The 25,578-nt window shown below is 42.3% G+C and overlaps 1 protein-coding gene across 3 annotated transcripts in view; it reads right to left on the reverse strand.

Moving 5' to 3' along the window:
* The window catches only part of SNX30 (sorting nexin family member 30), a 109,454-nt gene that overhangs the window by 49,798 nt on the left and 34,078 nt on the right, over positions 1 to 25,578 (reverse strand). For 2 of the 3 annotated variants that reach the window (XM_082843454.1, XM_082843453.1), the window contains exons 2-3: positions 13,703 to 13,894; positions 2,640 to 2,750 (exon numbers count right to left, since the gene is read on the reverse strand). In XM_082843454.1, coding sequence (XP_082699580.1) covers positions 2,640 to 2,750; positions 13,703 to 13,894 — 303 coding nt within the window. The remainder of the gene's footprint in view (positions 1 to 2,639; positions 2,751 to 13,702; positions 13,895 to 25,578) is intronic. The other variant, XM_082843455.1, reaches the window with a different exon arrangement.

A 25,578-nucleotide genomic window follows, 5' to 3' on the forward strand; every position in this document is an offset into this window, starting at 1 on the left:
GAAAGAAAACCCAGTCACAAAAGGCCATTGTGTATGATTCTACTTACATGAAATGTCCAGAACAGGCACATCTATAGAGACAGGTAGAGTAGTGGTTCCAGGCAATGGGGAATATAGAGGATTTGGAAGCAACAGGCAAGAAGTAAGAGGTTTCTTTTGGGGGTGATGAAAAGGTTCTAAAACTGATTGTGCTGATGGTTACACAGCTCTATGAATATACCAAAAGCCCCTGACTTGTACATTTCACATGGGTGAATTGTATGGTATACTGAATTATACCTCAATAAAGCTTTAAAAAAATAAGAAATGAAAATTTAAACAATAATTATGTTACATGTTTACTGGGTCTCCATCTGATAGTTAAGTCCCCTGGGCAGGAGTCCCTTGTCTATCTTATTACCCTTCACCTTCCCAAGGGCAGTAAAAAGGCCTAGTAAAAGGACCAAAGTCGATTATTAATAACAGATACCTCCCAGCAAAGCTGCTGTAAGACGAATTTCTCTGGGGGGGGAAAAAAGAGTTTGTTTGCAGTCTGACGTTCACGTTTAAGTCAGAGATGCTCTCCTACATTAAATCTCTCTCCACCGCAGATATGCACTAAAAATTTATCAAGAATTTAATTCTCTAGATGTTTCTACTCACTGCTTTTACCCAGACCATAGGAAACCAGACTTAAAGATACTCTGGATCCACCATGGGCATTCTGGAGACTTCCATTCTCTCAGTTCTGGCTTCAGTGTCTATGCGTGAGTCTACTATGTTTCACCAGCAGGTGTCGCTGTCTAACCTTTGGTCTTTAAGTACCGAACTTCATATACTCCTAGTTGCCAGGAAGTGCTGCATAATTCCCCTCATGCATAGTGTGGGCTACACATAAAAAGCAACTTCCTTCCAGTACAGTACGGAGAGGGAGAGAAAAAAGAGTAACTGTACAGTGGAAAAACCTGATAAGCACTATCTCAAGTCAGGTGATCAAGGTTAACATCAACAGTGATAAAATACTGTCAATGATAGTATATACCCCTCATATGATGTAATGAGAATGGTACTTCACCCCTGTGCTTTTCCTCCTCAAAACACATCACCCCAGGCTAACTATGAGAAAACATCAGACAAATCTCAACGAAGGGACATTCTACAAAATGCCTGCCTGGTACTCCTCAAAACTGTCAAGGTCATCAAAAACAAAGAAAGCCTGAGAAACTGTCACAATCAAGAGGAGCCTGGGACCAAGGAGACGTGACAACTAAATGTAATGTGTTACCCTGGATAGGATCCTGGAACAGGAAAAGGGCATCAGGCAAAAAACAAGGAAATCTGAATAAAGGACTTTTAGTCAATAATAATGTATCATTACTGGTTCATTATTTGTGACAAATGCGTCATACTAATAAGCAAAACTGGGTGTAGGGTCTATGGGAATTTGCTGTACTATCTTTGCAGTAATTCTGTAAATCTAATACTGTTCTAAAATAAAAGTCTGTTTTTAAAAACTTCACTAGCTGCCAATTTTGCCACATTAAGATTTTGAGGAATAGTTCCAACTGTTTAAAACTATAGTTTCTTTTTTGGCATGTTTTTAAGTTATTAGAAGACAGAAAAGCAAAACCTCAGGCCTGGAGAGCAGACGGAATAGATGGGGTGGGGGGGGGGGGCAGTGGTTTCCCTGAGAAAGAATGGAGCCCCAAGCAAAACCCATCATCCCCATCACAGCACTAGCAACGTGGCCACTTCTGCCTTGAAAACTAAGAAAACTGCTAGTGCGTTCACAGCATAGTCAGCCTTTTCCAACCATGAAGGGAAGACTGGAAGATGCAGTGGTAGCAGGAAAACTGGCAGTGCTAAGAAGTTATCCAGCCAAGGTTTTTACTGAAAGATAAAGCCCTGCTGAAGAGTTTTATGATCCAAATTGCCCCAAAGCCCCAAAGCCCAAGAAACATCTGAGGTCTAAACAGTTATTTACACTAAAATAAAAAAGTAGAGAAGTACTCAATACATATGTTGATTTTAAGTAGTCTTTTAAATTTTATTTAGTTTTATTTTTTAAAATTTATTTTTTTTTTATTTTATTAAATTTTATTTAGTCTAGTTTTGTTTTTTAAAATGTGCAGCTAAAATAACAAATAAATAGTATGCTTCTTCAATAAATAGTTAACTGGCTTTTGGTTTGTTTTCTTAAAGGAAAAACTGTGGTTGAGTGGATCGTGAGCTAGATTCCTGCTCTCAGAATTACCCACGTCTAAAGAAAGCCCAGCCAGCTGTAATCTGAGACATCTTTCTCCACCTGGGGGCAGCTATCCAAACAGCAAGAATGGAGTCTAGGAAGGGTGAAACAGTCTTTAAGGAGGCAGCAAATGAGAATTAGGATTCTCCATACCTCAAAAAATTGTTATAATAAAAGTGAAAATCTAACCCAACCCACCCAAGAAACCAGCATACTGTATCGCGAATCAGAAATCAAAACCCTGAAGGTGAACTGTATTATACAGCATCCATAAAATGTACATTTGATGGGTGAATCTGGTATGAAATGTAAGGTAGAGTTCATCCATAGTTTAAAGGGTGAGAGCTGAGTGAACACCGTCAGAAAAGAGAAGGCAGGAAAAGTGAGTAACAAGCTGTACTGACTTAGTACCTACGGGAATGAGATGAGTGGGCTGGGATTCTTCCAGTTTGTTCCTCAACCAGTCAAAATCCTGGTATCTTCGACGAACAGAATATTCTGGCAGGTCAAACTCCACCCGAGTACTCTGCAAATGAGGACAGTGGAACAAAATCAGGGTAAGGGAAGAGTAGCATACCTTGGCAGAATGGAAGGAAAAAAGCTCTCTTTGAATAACCTGGGCAAGAACACACTTTTCTTCCACCAAACGCACCAGCCAAGTGGCAGGGCTTACCAACACGGAATGACAAGTCCGGGCCATGGGGTCCAGTTAAAAATTTCAAGGATCTAGAATGAAAATGTCGAGGTTTCATTTCCCCCTATCTCAGGAAATGGAACTATCCCTCAGAATTGTGCTTGGAAACATTTGATTCATTTCCTCCAAGTTTAACTCTGAGAATTTCTTTTAGCAGAATAATTCCACTGAGGATATTGCTACTGAATCCAAATCTGTGAATCTGTTTAAAAAAAAAAAAAGTCTCCACCGTCTGCTAAATATGCTGACAAGTTTTGCCAAAGGCAGAGGGGAAACAAGCAAAAAGTAGAGATAACAGATCACCTGCTCATTTAGGAACCAGACTAGGTGAAAACAGAAAAGGTTTTGCCTACTCTTCCATATTCTGCCGGGACCATAAGCTTGAAACTACATTGTATTTTAGATGATTTTTTAAATCTAGAAGGAAATAATTGTAAAATATCATTGTATTGCAAAAAAAAAAAATTCCCTGACTTTAAGTTTTCTGAAATGTGATTGCAACACTTTGATAACAAAAACCAATATTAAATAAAATTAATTTATACCAAAGCAGGATTTTTATACATTAATTTGCCCAAACCAAAATTATGTCTCAGATAAGCCATTTTTCCTTGTGAGGGTACCGACTATATGACGGTCACAGTTCTCAGAGGTTAAAGCACAAGATAAAAATGGTTCAAACTACATTTTATAAATTTATTGAAATCTTTCAAGCCAAAAGTCTGTTTAAATCCATGGAACCAAGAAAATCTTAAAAACACATGAACAAGGGACTTCCCTGGTGGTGCAGTGGTTAAGAATCTGCCTGCCAATGCAGGGGACACGAGTTCAATCCCTAGTCCAGGAAGATCCCACATGCCGCGGAGCAACTAAGCCCGTGAGCCACAACTGCTGAGCCTGCACTTTAGAGCCCACGTGACACAACTACTGAAGCCCACGTGCCACAACTACTGAAGCCTGCGTGCCTAGAGCCTGTGCTCTGCAATAAAAGAAGCCACAGCAACGAGAAGCCCGCGCACCACATGAAGAGTGGCCCCCGCTCGCCACAACTAGAGAAAGCCCGGGCACAGCAACGAAGACCCAATGTAGACAAAAAATCAATTTTTTAAAAGGACAGTAACTTAAAAAACACATGAACAAGAGTCATCCATCAAAGCAGCAGCCAGTGAACAGCTTTGGCATCAAAAATTATGATTTCATCCTTCCCAGAAGCCAGGCTCACGGTCTGAGCAAAACTGTGAAGTTAAAGGACTCAGTCTTGGACTAAACCCCAACTAACAATCTTTCTGCCTCTTCTCCCCTTTGCAAAGTTTCACACACCGGCATACGCCCATGAAACACAACCTTCCCGTATGATGCAGGGGTGGGGTGGGAAGACATGGGGAAATTTGTTTAATTTAGGCATTTGTGATTTATTAGAAGACTCCCCAAAAGAATTAGCATTTCCAAACTAGAGAGACAGATAGATAGATAGATAGATAGATAGATAGAGAGAGAGAGAGAGAGAGAGAGAGAGAGAGGCAGAGAGAGACGCAGAGAGAGATGCAGAGAGAGGGAAAAAAATAAATAGAAGAGTTAAATCCAAATCACTACTGATGGATCTTTAGGCATAAGGGTGACAGAAATATTGGCAGCAGTAGCCTGGCGCTCCTCCTGAGGCAGGGGCATGAGCAGTCCTAGCATCCCTGAGATGCCACCAAGCCTCCCGGAGCCTCAGTTTCCTCAACAGTAAGGAGGCAGTTTGGAAGGGGCATTCTTCAAGACCGCACGGAGTCCCCCAGCAGATTCTGTCTGGGGACTTGTCGATGATTATGGGCTCAGGAAAGGTCGATTTTGAAGGGTGACAAATGAATGCAACTCATTTTCATTGTAAACAGAACTAATAGAGGGCTCTACTTTCTGTCCTCTTCTGTCACATGATATCCACTGGTTGTTCCTCTTTATTATGGCTTGCAAAACCACTTCATTAAATTATAGTCTATGTAACATTTCTACTCTAACTTTGAAATCAATCTTTGGTAACTACAAAAGGCAGTATGTATGATAAAACACAAGTTTTGTTTCTGCTGTAACCAATTTCACTTTCAAGCAACTGCTTTTTTTTTTCCTTCTATTTATTTAGGTTCGACACATTTATTTTAAAACTTCAGGAAAATTAAAGAAATAAAAAATAAAAGATCAGCCATAATCCCTCTAAATGGAGATAAATGCAATTAATATTATGGTTTATATCTTTCCATGTTTTTTTCTATGCACAGGCACTCATATTTTCCTATGTCTCTTTAATATATCTTGGACATCTTTCTGTGTCAGTAAGTTCAGATCTACGTAATCATCTTTAACACACATGGAGATACCATAATTAAACCAAATCCCCACTTAGGTTGTTACCAATTTTTCAATCAATAAACCATACTACGGTAAACATCACTGATAATTCTCTTGAAATTACGAAAGAATATACATGAAAGAGTATACGTATCTTTAATCGACAAATTGTTTCCAGTTACAGACTGATTTATATTCTTAGCATATAGTCTCAATACTGAGACTATTTATTTATCTTTGATGGAAGTATAACTGAAAAATAACATGTCATCTTTGTTTTACTTTTGTTTCTTTAATGACTGTCGTGGTTGAACATCCTTTCAAGTGTTTGTTGGCTGTATATTTTTCTTCTTTTGTGAGAAGTCTTTTTATATATTTGTGAGTCTAGTCTTTTCCATTTGTGAAAGCTCTTTATAGCGATCTACCTATCATAACTGCCAAATGGCTTTTATTATACAGAATTTTAAAATTGTTAGATAGTCAAATTCATCCATTTTTTCCCTTTATGGTTGCTACTTTTAGTGTCATTGATAAGAAGTCTGTCTTCATTGCAAGCTTTTGAAAATATTCACCTGAACTATCTCCTTTATTTATGGCATACATGTATACATATATATAAAATTGCTGCTATGCTACTTCTAGGAACCTATCATTAGAAAATAATTTTTAAACTGTGGCAAAGATACCTGTTATAATGATGTTCACTGCAATATTATTTAAAATAACAAATTCAAAGCAACCTAAATGTCCAACAATTAAAAAACAGTCAGGGAAATTATGGTATATTTATTCTATGGTTATCAGTAATCATGTCTGTAAAACATTTTTAATGACAAAAATGCTTCAGTAATAGTTTGAAGAAAAAACAGCAGGATATAAAATTAATTATACATATTTTATAATTTCATTGGTGTTGAAATTTGCGACATAAAAAGTTAGAAGAAAAATCTAGGACTTATGATGACAACTTTACATTCAACTCTATTTCCAAACTTTCTAACATTCTTATACAATACTTATAGTCACACACACAAAAAACTCATTTTTTAAAACAGCTCCTTTAAGGACAGGGGATTTAATAAATCAGTAAAATTTGTTTGATGCTTTGGAAAGCAATAACATAAAAAAAAACCCATCATGAAAGAGAAGGATGCTCACACTCTCTGACCTGATAATTATTTTACTTATTTTTACCACCACTTGTTCTAGAAAAGATAGCGCGATATGTGGAATATGATCAAATGACATAAATTAGAAGTAGGTGAGCAAGATAAAGAAAAACAAGGACAGAGAGAAAAAGTAGAGCTGGGAACGAGGCTAGCAAAACACACTCACCTTGGAATTCTGCACACTTATTAAAATTGGGCCACAGACATTACTGTGAATTTCTGGAAAGAAATCTAGTCCGTTATAGGACATACAGCGCTCATAAAATATGCAGGCCAATAAAACCCCAACTATGAGTCTGTAGTAAGATTTTCCTCTGTGAAATTCAGGGTCTGACTTAGAAAGAAAAATAAAGTACTAATAAGTGTTTATCTCTATTTTCTAGTATCTGTGGTAAACAAAACAATAAAAAAGGAAGTGCACACCCACAATTCCATAACCAGAGGCGACCACTTTACAGTTTTGTTCTGTGTCCTTCCTTACTGTGTTCCCCACCAAGATCATAAGGTCATTTGTACACACCTAAAGTCAGGTCTACAAACAGGTAACCGAGCACAAGAGTTGTAATGAAGAATATTCATCCTCACCACTGCACCCTGTGAACATCTCCTTGGTCATCTCTAGGCATCACTGCCAAATTTTGTTAAGTTTAATACGTTGCAAGACCCAGCACGGAGCCGCAGTAAAATCAATCCCCCAGGAACACATCCAGTCCCCTGGGCCTCACCGTCCCACAGAAGAACTCCTCTTTATTCCCTAGGAGCTGACGGGCCCAGTGACTCTGGCCTGGAGCCTTTCCCAAGCATTTTCAGTCAACTGAAAAGTTGATTTTACAGTCAACTCACTCTAGAGAGGCTTTGTCTCTATCAGAAATGCCATCCGTCCAGGCCACAGCTGGATCCTAACAAGTCTGAGTAACCCCCTCCCCCCAAAAGAGAACCTCTTCCCTTATCAAATATCAGCCAGCCAGCCCCATTCTGTTTCAGAGCCCTGTAGCTCTCAGAGCACCCGCGAGTGATGCTGAAGAGTGTTCCGGCCTCCTCCTTCCGAAACGAGCTTCCATTTATTTCCTCCTCCTCAGATCTTCCCACCCCGCTCTCTGGAACACCCGTCCCGTAAGTAATAACGTCCTGTGGTTGCTCAACCTGCTCAAATTCTGAAAGCTGGCTCTCCCGAGAATACAGCCCCCTTGCCGTCCCATCAAGTGGAAAGCTGCTGGTGTTCTCTAAGACCAAGACCAAGAGTTGCTGTTGAGGGCTTCCCTGGTGGTGCAGTGGTTGAGAGTCCGCCTGCCGATGCAGGGGACACGGGTTCGTGCCCCGGTCCGGGAAGATCCCACATGCTGCGGAGCGGCTGGGCCCGTGGGCCATGGCCGCTGAGCCTGCGCATCCGTAACCTGTGCTCCGCGATGGAGAGGCCAAAACAGTGAGAGGCCCACGTACCGCAAAAAAAAAAAAAAAAAAAAAGTTGCTGTTGACATCCTGCTCCCTCCACGCCACTCCTCCCACCCCGGAAAATCCTTCCGAGGCTCATGCCATCAGGTTATAGACACCTCTACCTCTCCTCACACCTGTCATCTGCTGACACCTCTGGCCTTCCTCCTGATTCCCCTGAGAGCACCTCGTTCTCGGGCTTCATAATCTGGGTGCCCTCAAGACGCAGGTGGTTCCCACACACAACACCCACCGCTAAGCCAACTACACCTCACTCCACTGCCACGGCCTCTCCACAGACTCTGTCATCACACAGAAGTTCACACATCTCCGTCTCTAACTGGCACCTCCTATATTTCGGACTCTTCCAGCTCCGCTCCCAGTACCCCTGGTTTTTCAGCCTCGGGACCTACAGTTCTTGACACTCCATCCACTCCCGTCTTTACTTTCTTCCTTACTCAGCATCAGTTCCACCAACCATCACTTCAGCATCTCACCTGCCCACATCCTAAATGCCCCTTCCACACCGTCATTCATACAACTCTGGCAAAAGTGCAACCACCTACTGCCTGCTTTTCTAGACTTAGGCACAGTCTGGAAGAAAAACAAAATCAGGGCAACACACTGACTGAAGCAATAAATTCTACAACTGGACGCTCAACACTGTCAAGCAATCTCTTGATACTCCCTTAGTCAACTCTCTTCCCCATTGTCCCCATACTTCCTTAGTCGGCTCTCCGTGAGTTAACGCGAAGCCTGTAGAAGTGTTGAAAGCGTCTAAGCCCCACTTCAAAACCTCCCCCTTCACTCTTCACGAAGACCTCGTCATCTATTCATAGAGAAGACTGCAGATATAAGCAAAGAACCCCTCAACATCCTGCCACAAAACAAAAACAAAAACAAACCACTTCCCTCCTTCCAGAAACAATGGGAAAAGTACGCTTCCCCCGTGAGAGGCCACTCCCTCCCCTCCACTTCTGCCGGGGACACTCTCCGCCCGCCTCCTCAGAGGCTTCCATCCTACTCTCCAACCTTCAACCCACAGTCTCCTCCACCAACAATGGCCACGTGGCACTTAAACAAGTCTCTTTCACCCTTAAAAAACAAACAAAATGCCTCTCCCCCTCAAAGCCACATCCCCTCCTCCAGCTACTGTTCTCTCACTCACTTTCACTGCCAAACTACCAACACTCACCACGTCTTTTCCTTACTTCCCACTCATCCTAACCCACTGCACACTGCTGTACCACCACCCCCATGAAGCTGCTCTCACCGTAGTCATCAATAACCTTCTCATCATTAAATCTAACATTCACTTTGTAATTCTTACATATAACTTGACCTCAGCAGCATTTACCCTGCGTTGACCACTGAGACACCTGAAAAGAGGAATTAATTGGGGCATAAGCCTAGGAGATGACTATCTGGCGATGGGATAAAGGACAAGAGGAGGACGGCTTCCAAAGGGAGCTGAGGGCTGCTCTCTGTTTCCCCAACCTCCAGTCTATCTGCACATCATCATCAATTTCAACAGTCAGGCCATGGTAGTAGATGACCGTGCTGGTGGGGGGGATGGGAGGGGCGGAGCGGGTTACTTTCTCGAAAACCATGTCTTCCGAAAGCACAGCACAAGACAGATCTGGGTTCAAGACAGATCTGGGTTCAAGTTTTAACACGTATTAGTTGCATGCCTTTGAGCAATTTTCTTAATATCGCTGTGTCTTAGTTTCCTCATTTGCAAAAGTTAAGAATACTACCAGTACCTACTTCACTGAGCGTGAGGATTAACTGAGGATATATTTAAAGCACATTTATTTTAGCACAAAATAAATGACAGCTCATCCACGTGGCGGAGCACTACTGCAGTCTTAGAAACAATGGCATAACAGTGTGCTCACTGGCATTTACTAGCAGAGGAAGACATTTGCATTGTATTAAGTGAATTGGCTGCAAGTAAAATACTCATTTTTGTGAATGGATAGAGACAAATAGTTCAGAGAATTATAAATGACTATTTCTGGCTGGTGAACTTGTAAGTGTTCTTTTATTTTATTGTTTTAGCTTACTTGAGTTTTCCAATTTCTCTATAATGAGCACATATTACTTACATAAAATAAAATTTAAAGGGTTTCTACTGCAAAAAAAAAAAAAGTACAGCATATGGTAAATGCTCAATAATTAGCTATTATTAAGATGTTACTTTCTAGACGCCTACAAAGAAAACTGCCAGGATCTGCCAGGCCTGAGAAAGCCTCTCTCCACCACTGGAGAGAGAAGACAGCCACGCCTTGGACCTCGGTGGGGAACACTTTCCCCGCGTTGGCTCTCAGCCCTAGGCTCATTTTACCTCAGGCAAAAGCAGCTCTGTACTTTGTCCAGCTTTTGTCATCAGGAATCTGAATCAGGCCTGGGAGTCAAAGCTCAAAGTCATAAAGTAAGTATTTGTACAACCTCGTCCTCTGACCATTAACTTTGCTTGAGAAGCTCAGCAGGAGTGGGGTGCTGGGACAAGATCAGGAGTTTGGGACCCTGTGTTCCCGTCTGTCCTCTCTCTCATCCCCACGCATCCCTACACGTCCTTTAATACAACACTCAGAAAAAAGGTTCCAGATGCATCACCAACGTATTAAACCTGGTGTCACTATTTGAAACAGGAAAAGAAAAGGACTCTGGTTTGAGATCAGAAGCGGAATTCACGGTAAGAAGTAAAACTTAATCCTGCAACAAGTTCACCCTTAAGGTGCTGTCCTCGAAGCCAAGTGAAAATGTGGGACTGGAACTTGGAATGGTTATCCTAAGACATTATCTGACTTAGAGGAAAAGAGACAGAAATAAGAGCACAATGGAGAAAGGGGAAGGAAGGACAGAGAGACAGCAGAGGACAGAGTGGTGAGCTGCAGCACGGGCATCAGCCTGAGAATCCGCTGACAGGGAGAGAAACTGCAGGGTGGAGGACAAGCAGGGCTGGGGAAGCATCAAGACAGGTGAGCACGGCTGTGCCAGGCGATCACCTTGACATTCAGCTGTTCAGAGCACAAATTCAAGAAAAATGTGTTTTGCATTTCACTGACTACAGGGTACAAGTTGACGCTAGGGAGAAAAAAATAAGTAACTGGAAATGATTCATGGGGGGTATGTATATCATCCTAGGACCTCTGAGGATATAATACACATCTAAGCACCTAGCAATGTTGAGAAATACTATCCAGTGCCAAAAGAGACAGGGGCAGACTGTGTGAGCGCATATGCCTCTGCACACATACAAATTTTCAAATGTGAACCAGATGTGGAAAAGACAAGGCAGTAATATAGTGGTACAAGGCAGAAAGTTAATAAATATTAGTTCCCACTCTTCTCTTACTCCTCCTCTCCCTGACATTAAGACTAACTACCTGTATGCAGAAAACTATAAGACACTGATGAAAGAAATTAAAGATGATACAAACAGATGGAGAGAGATACCATGTTCTTGGACTGGAAGAATCAACATTGTGAAAATGACTATACGACCCAAAGCAATCTACAGATTCAATGCAATCCCTATCAAACTACCAATGGCATTTTTCACAGAACTAGAGCAAAAAATTTCACAATTTGTATGGAAACACAAAAGATCCTGAATAGCCAAAGTAATCTTGAGTAAGAAAAATGGAGCTGGAGGAATCAGGCTCCCAGACTTCAGACCATACTACAAAACTACAGTAATCAGGACACTATGGTACTGGCACAAAAACAGAAATATAGATCAATTGAACAGGACAGAAAGCCCAGAGATAAACCCACACACATATGGTCACCTTATTTCTGATAAAGGAGGCAAGAATATACAATGGAGAAAAGACAGCCTCTTCAGTAAGTGGTGCTGGGAAAACTGGACAGCTACATGTACAAGAATGAAATTAGAACACTCCCTAACATCATACACAAAAATAGACTCAAAACGGATTAAAGACCTAAATGTAAGGCCAGACACTATCAAACTCTTAGAGGAAAACATAGGCAGAACACTCTATGACAAATCACAGCAAGATCCTTTTTGACCCACCTCCTAGAGAAGTGGAAATAAAAACAAAAATAAAGAAATGGGACCTAATGAAACTTCAAAGCTTTTGCACAGCAAAGGAAACCATAAACAAGACCAAAAGACAATCCTCAGAATGGGAGAAAATATTTGCAAATGAAGCAACTGACAAAGGATTAATCTCCAAAATTTACAAGCAACTCATGCAGCTCAATAACAAAAAAACAAACAACCCAATCCAAAAATGGGCAGAAGACCTAAATAGACATTTCTCCAAAGAAGATATACAGATTGCCAACAAACACATGAAAGGATGCTCAACATCACTAATCATTAGAGAAATGCAAATCAAAACTACTATGAGGTATCGCCTCACACCAGTCAGAATGGCCATTCATCCAAAAATCTACAAACAATAAATGGTGGAGAGGGTGTGGAGAAAAGGGAACCCTCTTGCACTGTTGGTGGGAATGTAAATTGATACAGCCACTATGGAGAACAGCACGGAGGTTCCTTAAACTGAAAATAAAACTACCATACAACCCAACAATCCCACTACTGGGCATATACCCTGAGAAAACCATAATTCAAAAAGAGTCATGTATCACAATGTTCACTGCAGCTCTACTTACAATAGTCAGGACATGGAAGCAACCTAAGTGTCCATGGCCAGATGAATGGATAAAAATGATGTGGCACATATATACAATGGAATATTACTCAGCCATAAAAAGAAAGGAAATTGTGTTATCTGTAGTTAGGTGGATGGACCTAGAGTCTATCATACAGAGTGAAGTTAAGTCAGAAAGAAAAAAATACTGTATGCTAACACATACATAGGGAATCTAAAAAAAAAAAAAAAGTTCTGAAGAACCTAGGGGCAAGACAGGAATAAAGACGCAGACGTAGAGAATGGACTTGAGGACACGGGGAGGGGGATGGGTAAGCTGGGACGAAGTGAGAGAGTGGCATGGACATATATACACACTACCAAATGTAAAATAGATAGTTGGAAGCAGCCACATAGCACAGGGAGATCAGCTCGGTGCTTTGGGGCAACCTAGAGAAGTGGGATGGGAGGGTGGGAGGGAGATGCAAGAGGGAGGAGATATGGAGATATACGTATATGCATAGCTGATTCACTTTGTTATAAAAAACTAACACACCATTGTAAAGCAATTATACTCCAATAAAGATGTTAAAAAAATTGTAAAAAGACTAATTACACCAGATTATAATCATGTTCTCATCACAGAGCTTCAGGTTGATACAATGGTTGATACAATGATTAATAAATTTCAAGAGTAATGAGATATTAACATCTTAAACAATATCATGATAGAAAATAAGTGAAAGTACGGGGTTTAAAAGTTTCATTTGAGGCTTCCCTGTTGGCGCAGTGGTTGAGAGTCCGCCTGCCGGTGCAGGGGACACGGGTTCATGCCCCGCTCCGGGAGGATCCCACATGCTGCGGAGCGGCTGGGCCCGTGAGCCATGGCCGCTGAGCCTGCGAGTCCAGAGCCTGTGCTCCGCAACGGGAGAGGCCACAACAGTGAGAGGCCGGCGTACCGCAAAAAAAAAAAAAAAAAAAAAGTTTCATTTGAAAGACTGGAGTCACAATTTCTCCTTCATTTTAAGGTTAAAAGGAAAAAAACTTATGCATAATCCTTTTAAATCTGAATATATCCACTCTCCCAAAAAGCTACACTCACAATTGTCATAAAGGTGAACAGAGTTGTACAAAGGAAGGGAAAAAGGAAAGGCAGGAATCATGGCGGTAGGACTTCAATTCTCCAAGACACTCTAGACAGGTGGAAGATAATAAAAAGACCTACTTTGGTGGTGATCCTGTAAGTGATGTAGGTCTCCATCGTACAGACATGCTTCTTGGGATCATCAACCGTGACAAAGAGGTCTCTGGTCTCACCATCGATGTCATCATCAAGCTGTAGTCTGTTGAGAAGGGAAGATGAAGAAGCTGGACTTGCAGGGCCTGCTGGAGTACCGCCGTTAGGCAAAATGAGATCCTGAAAGAAGAAAAGAATCATCTTACAAAGTAGCTAAAAACACACACCTGGAGAACACCAGCAACAGAGGCTGGTTTAGCCAAACCAAGAAAACACCTCTAAATACAAAAATAACTTTCAAAGAATCTGATCCTCTCCTTACCGTTTCTTAAGTGAACGAGTCTTTTACAACCAAGAGAAACACGACGGGCAATGCTCTACATCAAATCCCGTTGATTCACGTGTCAGCAAGCGCTGCAGGAAGCAACAGTTCAAGGACAGAGAACATGACAGCCACCACCGGCGTCAGACTTCGACAGAGAAAGAACTCCTGAGCACACCACATTGTCTCTTTTTCCCACTTTCTCAAGACCGCCACTTGGGCCCAGGTAAACATTAAGGGGCCAGAACCCTCTTAAATACCCAACACATTTAAAAACCTAATCAACCATCACAAAGAGACAGCTAAACATTACGTGCCTCCTGGAATAAGTTCACACCACCACCTACAAAGTATGCTTGCCAAATATACTGGCTATGAGTCCTGAACAAATCTCTAGACACAACACCAATTTATAGGCAATACAGCAAGAGTGAGGAACATGTAGAACAAGTACTGCGAGGACGCAATCAGTGGCATCTACACAATGCGAAGCTAAAGAGAACCGAAGACCCAGTTTCTTCAATAAATAAACAAATTGTAAGGAAAAAAGAAATACAGAGTTGGAAAGAGCGCCTATAGATGTAATGAAACTTAAGAGACCTATCAACAACTGCAGTGGGTCATGATTAAAACACAGGGTTAGGGCTTCCCTGGTGGCGCAGTGGTTGAGAGTCTGCCTGCTGATGCAGGGGACGCGGGTTCGTGCCCCGGTCCGGGAAGATCCCACATGCGGCGGAGCGGCTGGGCCCGTGAGCCATGGCCGCTGAGCCTGCGCGTCCGGAGCCTGTGCTCTGCAACGGGAAAGGCCACAGCAGTGAGAGGCCCGCGTACCGCCAAAAAAAAAACAAAAAACAAAAAAAAAAAACACAGGGTTAAAAGACTTTGAGACATTCAGGAAATTTTGAATACTGATCAATTATTTGATGACATGAAGGAATTATTAGGTGTGATAATGGAAGTATTATGATTTTACAAAGTCTTCATCTTTTAGTAACACATAACTAAAGTATTCACAGATGAAATGATAGGATGTGTGGTATCTGCTTCAAAATAATTAAGGTCAGGTAGTTGGGATATAGATGATACAAGATGGCCCAAAGCTGATCACTGTTGAAGCTGGTACTTGCAGGTTCACTATAAATTCTCACCTCTTCTGTATGTGTTTAAAATTTTCCGCAATAAAAAAGTTTAAAAGGGGTGGTGGGGGGGAGCAAGTACCAGAAAAGAAAGGGAAGGAAAGATTAAGAACTTCTGGGCTTCTTTCTTCTTAGGCCTCAGTAGGAAGCCACTCGAGTCAATTACGTCCCTATACTATTCAGAAAAGATGCAGTCTTCCAGTTACCTTTTCTGGCTTTAAGATTTGATAAGAGAACAAAGCCCTATCTAGCAGTAGATGTGAAAGCCTCTGAATGTCACCTTGGAATCATTAGAAGGCACAGACTAAGGAATATGGCAAGAAAGTGACATGATACTAAGCAAAGAGCCTTGGTCAGGAATGTTTCTTTGCATTCCTGACCTGTGGGTAATCAGATCACAGGCTGGGCGTGGGTCTTTCCCCAGAAGGATCTCTTCTTGTGTGCAGCCTGGATATGACTTAGCCCCCAGAGAAGAGAACATACAGGAAATGAGAAGTCAATCTAGCCATCATGTCCATAAGCTCCAGGTGAAGATGGCACATCTGGAAAGAGAGTATGGAACAAGGCAGAGGGAAGCATGGTCTGGGGTCAAGGGCAATGTCACCCAACTCAGTGGGTGATGGAAACTAAACAAAAAAGGTACCCTCCTTTGTCTCCCTGACCACAGATAATTTAATCACATCCTTACATATGCAATGTCAAAAATACTTTTGTAATTACTGAAAGGGTACCATTTCACAGAAGGTACTCATGGGAATGGACCCCACCCCTCCACTTCTCAGCCCAGGGTCTTGTCAGCTGGGAAGGCAAGCCCCTCAGCAGCTGCTCTCCGTGTGGACCACAGAACCTAGCTACAGCAGCATCCCACGACCTGCTTCCTCAGCACACTGATGTCACTGAGGGCATGCAGTGTCCAAATCCCAGGGTCTAAGGATCAGCGGGGGGACATCTTCTCTGGAGCTCTGAGACAACCATCACGTCTTCATCATTTCAGTAAATATTTAAACACTGACCTCAGGCAAGGCACCATGCTAGGCACTGAGGGGCCCACCCTTATATTTTAACAACACTAGCTCACTGGGCCTCAGAAAGGCTCCATCACCTATGGCTAAACATTGCACAAAAGAAAGAATGAATTCAAAACCTTTAGTCAGATAAGCCAACATCAGCTCAGACAGCAATTTTCCACAATCTGGCCTGAACTGATCCTGGAACCCACTATGCTGTTTCATATTTTCTCATCGTTGCTTACATAGCGCGCGCGCGCACACACACACACACACACACACACACCCCTCTTTTTTATGTAGAGGGCTCCCAGGATCTCACAGAAATCTTCTCAAATGCCCCCTCCTCCTAGAATCCTTCCTGGATCCAGCCCCTGACAAAATTAGTCACTCCCTTCTCAATACCTTGAAGATACTTCCACTGAAGCAATTTTCACAGTTTTATTCATTTATTTACATATATAACTTATCCATAAGCACTGTGCATCCAACAACTGTAACTGTGCCTTGTTCACCTTTGTGTGTGTGTCTGTGATTATCCATCCATCTGTCTGCCCGTCTCCCAGTGACTCCACGACAACTCCCCTAACCTCAACTCCCCTAACCTTTGCTCTGGGGACCTCAGCCAATAACCCTCCAGGAACGGCCCACATAAAGGTCTAAAAGATCTTGGCCAGACAGTGGGAACTGAACTATTTCTCAAATCAGTTAGCGGGGGTTGGGGAGGAGAAAGTCACCCAGACCTTGTCACACAGCAGATTCTTTCCTTTAGGACTACACAACCAGGGAAGATACCCACACCCTTACTACAGGGTGCTTCCCGTAACATTATTTGAGCATATATGAATAGCAAATGAGCTACGGATGCCTGGACTTTCCTATAAAGGGATGCTACCGTCTCCGCCTTCCATGGCACGTCTGTGCGCAGGGCTTCCACATTCTTATTTCGCTGCCCTCTACGTCAACCTCGACGTGGTGAGGTTAGCAGACAGATACTATCTCTACTGATGAGGAAGCCGACTCAAAAAGGTGAAGGACTTCTGTATCCAAATGTATGGAAGCCAGTTATCACTCTACTGAGTTGAGCTAAGGTATCTGGTTCCTAGTTCAAGGGTGTTATCAAGCTGGATCCCCTTTGTGTGGCTTTCCCCAACCCAACACTGTCCCTCATCTCCATTCTCTGGCCATAAATCCTTCTGCGTAAACATGAAGCTTCTGTTTTTAAAGCCAGTTGAGGAATGCTTACATTTTCCCTTAGGGTCTTAATACAAGTTATCCCCCAGATAACTCCCCTCAAGATATGGTCCCCATGAGAAACAAACGTGGAGGGAAAAGACAAACATCTTAGGAGGAAAGGGCAGGGGCTTAGGTGGACTCAGTGACCCAGGCTCCTCTACCCTCAGAGTCCTCCGGTAGCGGGTTTGCTTCACTGAGACCTGAGTTCTAGAGCACGTATTGTGGGAGGGCAGCACCTTTACAACTAACACGAATTACAAGAAGTGAGAGAATCCCTTGGCTCAACACAAAAGCCTCCTGTTTCATTGTGGCTGCCCTACAGTCAGTCCTCCTTACTGCAGCCAGAATGCTCCCTGGAAAAGGTCAATCAAAACATGTTACCCCCCTGCTCAGAATGCTGAAAGACATCCATCCAAACACATTCAAAATAAAATCCAGACTCCCTCCCATAACCCACAAGGGCCAACATGATCTTATCACAGTCTCTGACCTCATCCCAGACATTCTCCCCACTGCCCTCCAGCTCATCCTGCTCTACACACCTGGCCTTGGCTCGTCTGGACCTCAGGGCCTTCACACTTGCTGCTCACTCTGCCTGGAACACTGCTCTCCCCTCCGATTGCCACTGGCCTGGCTCTTCTCCTCAAACAGGTTTCTGCTCAAATGACACCTACTCAGAGAGGCGTTCTCAGCCCACAAAAATCTAAAAACATTCCTGCACCCTCCATCATTTTCCAGTCCCTTCCCTGGCTTTATTTTCATCATAGGACTTACCACTGTCTAAAAATATATTATATATTAATTGATTATCTGTCTGTCTGACTTCCCACCAGTCTGTAAATTCAACAGGAGCAGAGACTGTGTCTTCTGGAACACAGTAGGTACTCAGTAAGTATTTGATGAATGAATGAGTTTCAGAAGTGACCCAACTCAATCTCTTGCCAATATAAGGTACTCAATAAACGTCTGTTGAATGACAACAAAACTGAGGCTAGCCTGGACGGACTGCCGAGTTTTGAATCCCGGTTCTACTCTTTACTAGCAGCATGACTTAAGTAAATTCCTTAATCTCTCTATTGCCCCAGCTTCGTCATTTATAAAATGGGTATAATGGGATTGAGTTAGTTAGCCTATGGAGCAATTGGAACAGTGCCTGGAACATGGTAGGTGTTATATCACTATTAAAATACTCAAACAAACAAACAAAAGAGTCAACTTGTCTGCAAGTATTCCGGCATCCCCTTTAGACTATGGGGCTGGGTTCACAGTAGACCATAAATGCTGCTGAAAATTAAAATCGCACCTAGAGTCACAGGTGGTGCCTTAACCACATCTTCCTTAATGACTTCCCTGTGGCAACAGATATATCTACGGTAGCCTTTGTGAGAGTTACAACTACACAGCTGATAAATACATGAAAACTCCTCCACGCTCCAAAATATCAATTCTTGCTATGTAGTTTCAGTTATAAGAGAATTTCTTCTCCCCATCACCCCTTTTTACTTAGGAAGAGGAATACATAACCAGGACACTTTGGAAACTGCCCTCGCTCAAAGAATTTCAGTTATAAGATCCACCATTGCGGTCAGCCAGCCGCAAGAGAGATTATTAAAATAACGTCAGTCACCAGCAAAATTCTATATTACATTAAACATAGGGTTTATGAAAGAAAGTGGTATACCTTAAGGGCCAATACAGACTTAATAAAAACAAGTCATGCGAAAACACTCTAATTTCTCTTTTTGATACTATTAGAGGAGTGTGGGCAACGTGATGATCTCGTTTCAGAAAAGCCTGCCAAACCCTCTCGAGGCATCCCGACCGCTACAGGAGAATGAGAGCTCTCTGAATGCACAGACTGTACCTGACTTGTCTTAATGGACCTCTCTCCTGCCAGGCACACAGGAGATGCCTGAAGAATGAATGTGCCTTGCACAAACTGAACGGAACACTCCTGACTTCTGACTTTGCTGTCAAGTTAAATTTAGGCCAACTATGGGCAGTAACTTCAAAGGGAAAACCTCAAAATTGTTCTGTTCACAGATGTTCATAACAGATCAAAGAACACAGAGTGAACCCTGGAAAAGCTCCAAAGGCTCGCTAACCAGGAAATGATCGTGTTTACATTAATAACAATGTTACACACTCATTGAAAAATTATAAATCTAGACTTCTAGATAAATGCAGCGAATTAATAAGCTCAGGTCTTTGCTTTCTCCCTCTTTCCCCCTTCCAGACAACAACCACCTGAAGAACGGGAGAGAAAGAGCAGTGGGGGTGCGGGGGGGGGGTGCATAGTGACTGGAATGAGTACCAGATTAGAAACTAGGAAAGGGCATCACCCAAATGCCAAAAGTTTTGAAGATTTCCTACAGGAGACAATTGGGACTCAACTGAGAAAAGAACTAAGAGGTATCTTTAACCCATGTCACTGAGGTTACTTAGGGTTCTCAAGGTTACCTAAGAAGTAGAAAGTGTCCCGAACCCTCACAGACACTCTAGTTTGAATTTGCAATTGTCTGGAGGGATGAGGGTATGGAAGGGCCCACAGTGGGGCAAAGGAGGACCCCCAGAGTGTCTGGCTGCTGTGAGCAAGGGGATGCCAGCACAGGCAGATACACCATGTGAGGCCCACCAGCAGACGGTGCCTTGCCCCCAGGGCTTCATCTAGCCAGGAAGGGTAGAGATGCAAGAGAAAGGTCAGGGGAACAGAAGGCGCCTGCTTGCACCTTCATGAAGTCAGCTGCCCTGGGTAGGTCCACCAAGCACAAAGGAGGCAAGACCGCAAATTCTGAAAAGGCTGGACTCTACTGAGATGGGGAGAGCACCTAAAACAAGATGGAAGCCAGGTTATACTGGATCCAGATACAGAGAGGAACTAGGCCAAGTCTTCCTGACCGACTGTCCCTGACCCTGGTTTTCTTTCTTCTGATTCCTTTTCCCAAGGGGAGACCACTCAACTGATTTGTCAACTATTATTCCACTCAACCTAAGATCCAAGAAGACAATTCTAACATCAAGTAGAAACAGGGAATTCCCTGGCAGTACAGTGGTTAGAACTAGGTGGTCTCACTGCCGGGGAACTAAGATCACACAAGCCGTGCAGTGAGGCAAAAAAAAAAAAAAAGAAAGAAAGAGAGAAAAAGAAAAAAGAAACAGGGGATCCAATAATTCACTTCTTCTGGTGAGAGGCAAATAGCAGGCCTGTATTACCTCATCAGACACAAGAAAACCGAAAAATATACCAGCCTATATCAACTCATCATTCAGACCCAAGAAAACCAATACATGAGGAAAAGCAGCACAGTCCTTAAGAGCAGATAAATATATACATTTGAAAAGATTTATCCCATAAAACACTACACTTTAGTCCACATCTACCTTGTGCTCCCATTTAAAAAAAAAAAGTCAAAGTGGAAGAGAACTGTACTTTACTTCACTGTACAGTAGAAACTAACACAACATTGTAAAACAACTATACCCCAATTAAAAAAAAAAAAAAAAAGAAAGAAAGTGGAAGAGGGGGAATTCCCTGGTGGCGCAGCGGTTAAGACTCCGCACTCCCAATGCAGGGGGCCAGGGTTCGATCCCTGGTCAAGGAACTAGATCCCATATGCATGCCTCAACTAAGAGTTCACATGCCACTGCTAAGGAGCACTCGATCTGAAACTAAAGGAGCTCAGCTGCCGCAACTAAGACTCAATGTAGCCAAATAAATAAATAAATATCTTAAAAAAAAGGAAAGTGGAAGAGGGAATAAAAAAATTAAAGCAGGGCTTCCCTGGTGGCACAGTGGTTGAGAGTCCGCCTGCCGATGCAGGGGACACGGGTTCGTGCCCTGGTCCGGGAAGATCCCACATGCCACGGAGCGGCTGGGCCCGTGAGCCATGGCCCCTGAGCCTGCACGTCCGGAGCCTGTGCTCCACAACGGGAGAGGCCACAACAGTGAGAGGCCCGCGTACTGCAAAAAAAAAAAAAAAAATTAAAGCATAAATTGAAAACAGAAAAGAGTAAAAGTTATAAATAAAACCAAAATTTAATTCTTCTAAAAGAATTAAATATAGAATTGTATTAATATAGAATATAGAATTAAATATAGAAAGAAGGAGGGGAAAAATGAGCAGGCAATAATGATTTAAATCTTACCTCTGTGTATGATGATAAATTACAAGGATGTGCTATGAATAGCTATGCTAATAAACCTGGAAGCCTCTTTGGCCATACATTGCAGGAAAATGTACGGCCAAAGAGAAATTAAATTGATGTAGAAAACCTAAACAACTAAATAACCTCAGAACTGCTGTCAGAGAACTTTTACTGAAAGGTGAGCTAAGCCCCAATGGTTTTACACCTGAGCTCTAATGAACCTCAAGGAGCAAGTCCTGTTGTATTGGACCACTCTAAAACACATTTAAAAATGAAAAAACTTTCAAATCAGTTTATAAGGGTTACCTATATCTGATATCAAAAGAGTATGACAAAAAAGGAAATCAGATGTAAGTGTAGACTTCGTCAGTAAAGTAACAGCAAATGGTACATTAGAAGAATTTTTTTAAAAAGAAAGAAAGAAAAATAATATACCAGGATTGAGTCAAACATAATCCAAGAAATCAAAAGTGATTTAACATTAAGAAATTTATTAATGTTATTCATTACATTAACTGATAATAGGATCACTGTCCAACATAATCATGCCCACAACTACCAAAATGCTTATTGGTATCATACACTGGTAAATATCAGCCATTCTATTAAAATCTCTAAGTAAAATTAAGAAATAAAAGGAAGGTTCCTAAATCTGTTAAAGGGTATAAATCAGAAAACATCAGCAATGAACCTTGAAAACACTGCTCTAAGTGAAAGAAGCCAGACATGAAAGGCCACATATATAATTCCATTTATATGAAGAATCCAGACAGGCAAATCCACAAAGATAGAAAGAAGACTTCTGGTTGCCAGGGACTGAAGGGAAGGGGAAAACAGGAGTGAACACTTAATAAATATGAGGTTTCTTTTTTGGGTAACAAAATATTCTGGAATTAGATAGTAATGATGTTTGCACAATGCTGTGAGTATACTAAAATCCACTCAACTGTAATATAGTTTGAAATGGTGACTTTTACAGTATGTGAATTAGATCTCAATAATATATTTCTTAAGCAGGAAACAATATAAAACACTGGAGGCATGTCTACGAAATTCAGAAACAAGACTGATACAGAATTACCCCATTATTCAAATTGTTCTGGAGCCTTGAGCTAGCTCAACGGCGTACGACAGAGCTCCACACACTGCAATCATTCAAGAAGAAACACGCAGCGATCTACCACATCACTTCCTTGCAAAAGGATCGTTTCTTCGAAAATTAATCTAAAACTATAATACACATAATAGGGTGAAAATGTATTTAAAACTTTTAAAAATGATAAATCTAAACTGATGTCAGGTATTTACTAAATAACATTCAGTGACAAAAGGAGAAGACACAAACTACATGGTAGATTGTAGTATCGTTCGCAATTATTAACTCTGTACCTTTAAGCGGATTATACACACTCACTATTGCCAAGTGACTGCCGACCGGAGGGCACATCTCCACTCGAGTCCAGTGACTGTTGGCTTGGCTACGTAACAGGCTCTGGCCAATGGCACATGAGCAAATGTGACGTACACCAGATGGGAGCAGACACTTTAAGAGCCACTGCATGTTTCCTTCAGCTCTCATGTGCTCTCTCCTCCTCATGTGCTCTCTCCTGCCTTCAGAAGGGAAGACTTGTGGAAAAGAGCCATAGCAATGGACTCCCAGCCACTGACACATAACTCGATCTAGAAATTAATGTTTGCTGCAAACCTCTGTATTTTTGGAATTTGTGGTTTATTAACCACAGCAAGACTAATACATGTTAGTATATAATTAGTATACAATTATACTAATACATATTAGTAGACAATTAGTATTAGTATACAATTATTAAACTATGTAATTTAAAAAATCTAGGTAAGAGATAGTGTGTGAACAATATGGAATTTTAAGATGTAGGGATTTATCTTTTTTTTTTTTTTTTTAGTAACTGTAGAATTATTCAAAATGCATCTTAACCATATGACTTAAGTCCTAGGACCCTATTTGATTATCAGTAGAAGTTCAGTCTTCCTTCTTTCCCACCCCTGCCCCAGAATCCCACCTCCAATATTCTCCATAACCTCCAAGGTTGCTTCTACAAGTTTCTCCAAGTTCCCAAGGCCCAGCAGTCTGCAGTTTCTAGGTTAGCAGCTTCTCTGAACAGTCTTACATTTTCCCACTTTGGATTCTGGATCATCACATATGAGGGAAAGACTCTTCTTCTTTACACATAGGTTAAGAGATCACCTTTAATTATTTGTAGGTTAATAAAGTCGTTTCAAAACTGAAAATGTGGGCTTCCCTGGTGGCGCAGTGGTTGAGAGTCCGCCTGCCGATGCAGGGGACACGGGTTCGTGCCCCGGTCCGGGAAGATCCCACATGCCGCGGAGCGGCTGGGCCCGTGAGTCATGGCCGCTGAGCCTGTGCATCCGGAGCCTGTGCTCCGCAACGCGAGAGGCCACAGCAGTGAGAGGCCCGCATACCGCAAAAAAAACCCAAAAAAAACCCTGAAAATGTTTCCCCAGCTTTTCTATTAGAAACTCTCCCTTCAAGTAAAATCCACCCATTGGCCTGATGCAAAAGACGACCTCCAACAAGATCACAAAGGAAGTCAAAATGTAAGAGCCCAAGTCCACATTCCTTGACTCAGTTTCCAATGTCTATTACTAGCTTTTTCTAAGGATTTCCAGACTAGCAATCAGCTCTCCAGACACTCTTGTGATTGTCGGGAGCAAAGATTTTTCTCCCGCTCTCAGATGAATTTAAACATGATCTCTTTTCATTCCTTCTAAAGAGGATACACTGTTTCAACCACAGCGTGAAACACCTAACACACATTGGACAAAGTGCTGACACAGAGCCACCAGGATGTGTTCAAATGACTCAGTCTGGCTGGGCAAGTGTATGTACACAAAAACCTCTACCTATGATGCAACGCAATATGGGGTATAACGAAGGTCCATGCAAAATGAAGGAGGGGCACAAAGGATGCTGGGGCAACTGGAGAAGAACAAGAAAATTTGCCAAATGGAAAAACAAGATGGTGGGAGAGCTTGGCATGGACATTCCATGCTGAGAAATCACGACCTCTGAAGAAGGAGAGGTATTTCCAAAAGCTTGTCCCTAACTGAATGATAACCAGGACCCACCACACAAAGGTTCTGCCTCTGCTGCTGGTCAAGTACGTGCACGATCTGGAGGACTCAAATGCCAAAGCAGACAGCTTTTTAAAGACACGAATTAAACCTCCCCCTAAAGTACACAACAAAGAGAACGTGACTCTAACTAAACACCTGCTCTCTTTCCTTCCCACCTTGATGCATTCTGCCAACTGAAAGCTAAGTGATAAAGGCACTCCCCTCTGACATTTCTGCACCAAAATCACGCGAGGGCCTGGGGCGGGGAATCCCTCAGATCATCCAAGTTGTTTGTGTCACTTATAAGAAAAGACTCGGAAGTAGCATGCATGAGGCCACTCAGGTGGTAACGTGACCACCAGGTCTTTGGTCACTCTCTCAATACCGTGGTACCACACAAGCTGGATGCTCCACAAAAGGGGAGTGATGCACACAGCAGATAAACAGCTCTAAAGACCAACTGAGAAACAGCTACATGATGGGTGGTAATTAACAGAGGAGAAATGATGTTTCATAAAGGTCACGAAGTTAACCTACTGGGGATACTCAGTCTAAGGGTCTCATTTCTACGCTCTCCCAACACTAACCCACTCCATCCACCTCTGGTCTTTAACAGAAGAGGCATGGGAGGGAGGGAAGGAGGGAGGGAAGGAGGGAAGGAGGGAGGGAGGGAGGGAGGGAGGGAAGAAGAAAGATAGATAGATAGATCTGGGCTTAGAGTCCACATGACTGGGCTTGAATTCTGGCTTTGCTCCTCAGAGGTCTGGAGTAAGGTACTCAATCTCTCTGAGACCCAGTGTCTCCATCTATGACATGGAGGGTGTAAGGATTAAAGAAAACACAAATAATGTGCTACTTAATCCCTTAATATACGTTAGTTCTTTCCCACCCTTCATACAACAC

Source organism: Leucopleurus acutus (assembly GCF_964270905.1).
Source record: "Leucopleurus acutus genome assembly, chromosome: 7".
In the NCBI taxonomy this organism is placed as follows: Eukaryota; Metazoa; Chordata; class Mammalia; order Artiodactyla; family Delphinidae; genus Leucopleurus; species Leucopleurus acutus.